General features: G+C 54.4%; 1 protein-coding gene across 1 annotated transcript in view; it reads right to left on the bottom strand.

The window, feature by feature from the left end:
* MBTPS1 (membrane-bound transcription factor peptidase, site 1) overlaps positions 1 to 6,747 on the bottom strand; it is a 36,183-nt gene that overhangs the window by 10,730 nt on the left and 18,706 nt on the right. The window contains exons 12-17 of the mRNA XM_006888798.1: positions 3,961 to 4,149; positions 3,348 to 3,520; positions 2,867 to 2,982; positions 2,042 to 2,198; positions 720 to 844; positions 13 to 90 (exon numbers count right to left, since the gene is read on the bottom strand). Coding sequence (XP_006888860.1) covers positions 13 to 90; positions 720 to 844; positions 2,042 to 2,198; positions 2,867 to 2,982; positions 3,348 to 3,520; positions 3,961 to 4,149 — 838 coding nt within the window. The remainder of the gene's footprint in view (positions 1 to 12; positions 91 to 719; positions 845 to 2,041; positions 2,199 to 2,866; positions 2,983 to 3,347; positions 3,521 to 3,960; positions 4,150 to 6,747) is intronic.

Raw genomic sequence — 6,747 nt, 5'->3', positions numbered from 1 at the left:
CAGCCCCAGTACCTTGGTCCTTAAAGGTCTGCATGATGACAACGCCATCTTCTGGGAACTTGGCGATGCTGCAGCCAGAGGCGTAATACACTAGGGAGGCAGAGATGTGGGTGTCAGGGGCCACGGCACACTCAACACTCGTGTTCAGAGCCCAGCTTGACCCAGTAGGCTTTCTTTACAACTGGTAGCGCTTTCAACACATTTTTTTCACTCTTCAGAGTGGCCACTGCCTTGTCACAATTCAGTATGAGCGATTGCCTTACAGTGCAAAGGGTTTTTAATAAAAAAACAACAGTAACACAGGTTTCTGAATGGAGCTGTCAGACATGGAACCACCCACCCACACCAGGGTGAGCGCAATCACCACTAACAACACTCAGGTGTGGTTCCAGAAACTCCCGCGAGAAGCTTCTTTCCTACAGAGGCCTCCACCAACCGAACATTACAAACAAGAAGCAGCTGTGAGTTATTCACTACGGAGAACATGGTATGTGGACCATGCTAGAGATGGTATCAAAACGAGGAAGGCTTGTAGACATCAATTTCGTTCCAAACCCGGCCAGAACTAACGTGCTGACACAGCACTTCACAGAACCTTCCTGAAAACGCTGTCATGCCCCCCACATAGCACGCTGACTCGGGAGTCATGTCTCTGTGTTACAAGTCCCCACCCCCCCAACTCTGCACGCACAGGACTAGGAGTTGACACAGACGCTTACTCTCATGGTTTGCCAAGGTGAAGTCCCCCTCGTACAGGCCGTCACTGAAGGCCATGTTCCAGACCGAAAGCAGCTCGTTGAGGGCAGGGACGTTGGCACCCCCCGTGTCGGGCATCCACCACTGTCTGTGAGGAAGGAAGAGGTGTGGGCCTGAGCCTCCAGAGAACCACCACCACTGCCCACACCAAGGCTGCAGGGGAGGCCACTGCACCCATGAACACCGCAATCAGTGTGCAGAGCTAAGGGACAGTGCTTGGGAAACGCAAGTCCACCCTTGACTGAAGTCCCCCCAGGACCGCTTTCCCCAGATTAGAAAGGAGGGGAGGACAGGGGGTGGGAAACCAAGGCATCAAAGTAAAACTCGGAGACTGTGCAAAGTCCCGGTATAACGGTCCTACACGGGAAGGCCCGGGCTGCGAACGCTTTCCAGGCTCATCAAGAATCAGTAGGAGTTAGAACAGGCACATCCAGTCCTGCGAGACCTGACGCAAGTGCAAGAGAAGGTCAGACGTCCTCGTCATGGCACGACTTGGTGAGCACAGTGCGAGAACAAGCACTGCTCCGTCTGTTCTACAGAGGGGTCACTAAGAGTGGGCACTGAATCCATGGCACCAACAGTGCTTGGTCCAGCCATTTCAAAGTGAGGGCAAATTTACCCAACAGTAAAGCTCCCATCATGTACCACTGGGTCAGAACGGACTCACAGCGGACCTGCCAGTAGGTTTTCAAGGCATTAAACTACACAAGAGAAGGCCCAGCTTTCTACCGGGGAGCAGCTGAACTTCCAAACAGCAACGCCCCAATCAAAGATGGCGCCTGGCTGGCATGCTTTGAACTCCCAATAGGAGACGTCAAGAGGTCAACTGTTGGCAGCCCGGGCCTGCCTGCATTACAGTGGGATTCCTGGGCCAATACTGAACCTACTGGAAGGTTCTTCTACCCGATTTTTAAAGCTGTACCATTTTATTTACAGGATTAGGCAGTTCCTTTATGTCATTAGAGCTTGTACAGGCGCAGTAAGAGATGGGAAGACAAAAACAACAGAGTGTAAAGCTAAAGGATCTGAAGACCCACAAGGAAAGACGCTGCCTTCTCTACATGAACACTCAGTGGCAATGAGCATGTCTGCTGGCTTTGCAGAGCAGGCCTTAGGGCATCCTTCTAGAACACACGCACTAGACGGAGAGAGCCTTTCCTGATCCAGCTTTCTGAACGTGACTTTCACAGCTGCCACGACCACCAGCAAGTCCAACAATCGTACTGCTGGGTAGATAATGCCTCTACGTTAGACCGTGGATCCAAACGGGAACACTGGGCAGTACCTTGTGTTTTCATCGTAAAACTTGACTTTTCTCATGACCGAGGCGTTGTACCAGTCACTGACGACAATGAGCGAGAGCCCGTGCTCCACGTCCCTCCTCAGTTTGGCAATCTCCTCGGGGAAGTACTCCTCCTCGCTGTCCACCATCAGCAGCGTTCCTGGAGGACAAAGTGACGGTCTGAGAATGGCCATCTCTGCGTGTCTCTTCCTGGGGACAAGCCTCGCAGGCTCCTGGCTCCTGATCGCTCCATTTGTGAAACTCAAAACCTTGAACATTCTGCTCTCAGGTCAGTGTCACCTCAGAGCGCTCTGCAGGACAGAGGGGCCCCCGAGGCTTCCATCTGAGGGGAGCAGCCTCGTCTTCCTCCTGTAGAATGACCCTTCAACTAGCAGTCCACTGCTCAGCCCACAGCACCACCAGCACTTTGCTACCACTGGAAAAGGTGGTGAAAATACAGGCGAGGGCCTCGGATGCACAGGGACCAGCTGGCTCCTCCACTCCTTCAGCATGGAGGCCTGAGGAGGCCCAGTGTTCTTAAGTGATGTCTCACTGAGAACAATTCCCACTACTTGGAACAAAGCACAGCGCAGGAGCTTTTCATTTTTCTGAGAGCACAAATGTCCCTGTCCCTGAGTGGTCTGGAGCTCAGGTCTCAGGTAGACACCCCAACCCCCAGAAGACCGAGGAGCAGGAGGTCTGATCTAATGCCTTCTCTGGCCCCCCCTCCACAAGCGGCCACATGCTGCCTGTCATGTAGACGGCATGACCGCTGTGAATACCACCAGCGTCGGCCAGGGCACACTGCAGGGCCGCACCGCTGCTCACCGTACTGACTGGCATCGAAGCACGTGAAGGGTGAGCCAAGGACCTCGACAAAGTAGCCCATACTTCTCAAGTGCTGGTACATGTCCCTGAAGTTGGTGTGGATGTGGTCGCCATTCCTGAAAGCAGCAAAGCACAGCCCACACGTAACCACTGCTGGCCATGAGAAAGGCTTCTCTGGGGAGGTCAGGGCGGAGGTCTGCACAGTTTGGTCGGCTGGGCTCTCCGACCCACTTTCCATGGGCGTGAGAAGGGCTGCTGGGAGGAAACCCGGTGCAGGGCACAGGCCCCAGAAAGACAAGGCCAGGGGGAAACAGCGGGAGAACGGTCTGTGTGCAGCTGGCTGGAGCATGGCGGGTCAACCTCCAGAAACCAGCCACGCCTGACAGCGTGAGAACACAGGTGCTAGGCCAACCAGGTGGGGCAGAGAACCAAGCCCGTGCCCACGCCGCCGAGAGCCCTCGTGCCCACTGTGCCTGCTCACCAGTCCAGGGGGTCATTCTTCATGCGCAGGTTGTCCCTGGGGAAGTAGCCGGGCGGGTAGCGGAGGTTGTGGTACTGGTCCCAGAGCACGCGCTTGCTCCGTGGGGGGGTGGGGATGATCCTCACCTTGATGGGCAGCTTCACGGTGGAGGTCTGCTCCGCGCCGCTCTTGGCCTGGCAGAAAGAGCCACCTTCAAAGGCCCATGTGCACCGAGCAGTGCCCAGGGACCCTGCTCTTACGAGGTCCCCTGTTTATCAATCTAATCAAAACATTCTGCAGGCAGAACTTCCAATAGCAACCCAGGCATGAAGGGACAGCGTCAAGGGTCACAGCTAGCCCCCTTCAGACTGCTATACGGAGAGGATAGGGACCAACAACGTACAGCACTCGGTCCTGGAAAGCCACCGAGCGGGCTGGCTCCCACCACTCCTCCCGTCCTCTCTGCCGCTGCTCGGCAACAGCTGAGGAAGCCTGACCCTCACTCCCTGGGCAGCTGGCTGATCTTCCCGGCCGCAGGCTCCCACTATCAGGACTACCAGCTGGTCAAGTGCACCTGGCCAGGCCCAGCAGGTGCCAGGAAAGGGCACGAGGAAGAGGCCTGGCACACACTCACCTCCATCTCTGCTGGCGAGGACACGGTGATCATGACATGGCCCTGAGCGATGCCCTCCCAGGAAGCCGCTTTCTTGGTGACAGAAATGGAAATGGCCAGGTAGCCGGACCAAGGCCACAGCACCGGGGAGTAAGAGAAAGCCACTTCGATGTTGTCTCCATTCTGTGGCAAATACGGCTGCCAGTCAGGCTGTAGGGGACAGAGGGTAGCGGGCTCAGACGCGGTGTCTGGAACCCACCTGACCCCTCCACAAGCTACAGCTGTGCTCCAGAAAGGTTCTGTTACATACTCCAAAGTGACCCGTTCGGGGACTTGGACAAGCAGGCATGGACACAGCCGGTGGAGGATGGTCCCCTAGAGCTGTCTGCACACCATACTTTCTGACTGTGGGCCTCCTAGTGTGTGGGGATGATTCTTCTCAATGAAAAAGAACCGCGAGGATGGATAGGGGGGCACATATGCTGGGGAGAGAACGTGTATCTGATTTGAGAACTCACATTAACTGCAAGATCTGAGACATGTTATAAATGGAAAGAATCATATGAAATGGAAGTGCAGGATGCAAACACAGATGTAAACCATCCCCAGGCAAACACTGCAGCTAGAGACAGGCGGGCTAGAGACGGGCAGGCAGAAGTGCTGCTAGGCCTGGCCCACGGCCGCCGGGAATGAGAGCAGGAGCTCGGACAGCTGGGCTCTTGTGACACCTCCAACCCATCAGGCGCTACAGTTCTCCACAGGAAGGACATGCCAACGGGCGGAGTACAGGATAGAGCCATCTGAGAAGATGCTTCCAGGCCTCACATCCTGGGGGCCTCTGGCTCACAGCTTCTGCCCATCTCTCACACCATCTGTCAAGGATGAAAGAATTTCATATCCAACAAGCATACAAAGAAAAGCCAGCGGAAAACAGAACTGAGGAACAAGTTTATAACCTTTGGAACAATCAAACAGATGAGGAAAGCCAACTACATAAAAAGGCCAAACTTTCCTACAACAAAAGAAAAGCTTTTAAGGCACCACCAGAACTGAGAGCAAAGGGCCATGAGGGCCATGACCTAGAGAAGGCTCTCAATGAGACCAACAGAACCTGATAGACAGGGAGACCCATGCTTCAGCAGGAAAACAGGGCAAGGATAGAAAAAGATTTTCACACAAGAGGAAATACGACTTGTAAACAAACCTGAAGGCGACGACCTCACACACACAACACACAAACGTTAAATGCCAATGAAAAAGGAAATTGCTTTTACTTCTCTAACTGGTAGGTGATGTTCCAAAATGTCTATCAACACGTCTTGATAAAGAGAATGTGACATGTACACAGAGGGATATTCCCCGGGACCATTCAGCCCACGCTGACTCACACTGCTACAGGACTGAGCAGGCTGGCCCCATGGTCAAGGTCTCATCTCCATAGATGAAGCAGGGCAGCTGCTGGGTCTGAACTATTAACCTTCTGATTTGCAACTGCAGGCTTAACCATGGTGCTAGCAGCACTCCTAGGGCACGCACCCACCAAGCCTAAAGCCACCCCACTGCCCACAGGTCCGTGCTGACTGACAGCACCCCACCCTGGGCATTTGAGGTGGTAAATCTTTACAGCTGACCTTTCATTTAGCAGCCGGACACGCACTACACAAGCAGGGCTCCTGGGCACATACCAGGAGTGAGCTGCAGGGGTGAGTCTAGTAGCCATGTATATCATCAGGTCTACTCAGAGCCACCCCCCAGTATCCCAGGCTGTGACCCCTGTCCTTTCTGTCATGGACGGGTTGGAGGTTTGAACCATCGACGTTCAGTCAGCGGCTCAACGCTGCAGCACTGTACCGACACTTGCAGGAATGAGGTAGGTCACATAGACAGTGTCACGGGACGCTGAAAGGCCGAGGGAAAGCAGCCAGGTACAGCCCACCTCCGCAGTTCAGTCCTATGAAATCTAAGCACTGGGGTCCTGGACACGGGCCAGGTGCAATGGGAGGTGGTGGGGTGAGAACATCCTGAAATCAGATGGCAGGACGGCTGCATGGCTTCATGAAGACACCACAACCCACTAGCCCGGGCCCTTCAAATGAGTGATTCCCACAGCATGTGAATTATACCCCAACTTAAAGACTCGAAGAATTTAAAAATAAAGATGTTGTCCTGTCTGATACAGGCACAGAGGAGTCCACCCAGTCCCCCCACGCTGTCCACTGGACAGCAAGTGGAGGGGGTCACAGTAATGTGCCTCGCAGGGGAGGAGGCAACGCCCAGTACCCCGTCCCGCGCTGTCCAGTCACATAACTCCCCTGGACACCGAGTGGAGATGCCACAGTAACACGCCTCCCAGGGGACCACACTCAGTACCCCTACGCTGTCCAGCAACACGTAACTCCCCTGGACGGAGAGTGGAGGCCTCACAGTAACGCGCCTGGGGAGGGGGGCACACCAGGGCTCTACGGCAGTGAAACAATACAGGGGGAAGGAGAACTGAACCTGCAAAGACACTCAATGAAACAGTCACCACCAAAGAGCTGAAAACCACCTGTTGTCCAAACAGGTACAACCGCCAACAGATCATGTCGATCTGTGCTGTGTCTGTGGCTGCATTTTAAAACATTTACAATTTACTGACTACTACAAAAGATAAGGGGCACCCATGGTGGACAGTGTTGGCTGGAGCTTCCCGATTAAATCAAGCCTGGAAGCAGGAGCGGCATCCACTTCTGAAATGGCTTGCCTCCGGAAACTCTATGTACGAACAGTGCTCAGGCCGTTCGTTCATAGGGTCGCTATGAGTCGTCT

The sequence above is a fragment of the Elephantulus edwardii genome, unplaced genomic scaffold (assembly GCF_000299155.1).
Source record: "Elephantulus edwardii isolate Elephantulus edwardi_28Jun2011 unplaced genomic scaffold, EleEdw1.0 scaffold00072, whole genome shotgun sequence".
Lineage (NCBI taxonomy): Eukaryota > Metazoa > Chordata > Mammalia > Macroscelidea > Macroscelididae > Elephantulus > Elephantulus edwardii.
Note: the sequence above shows the minus strand (reverse complement) of the source record. Positions and strands in the feature narration are given on the sequence as shown.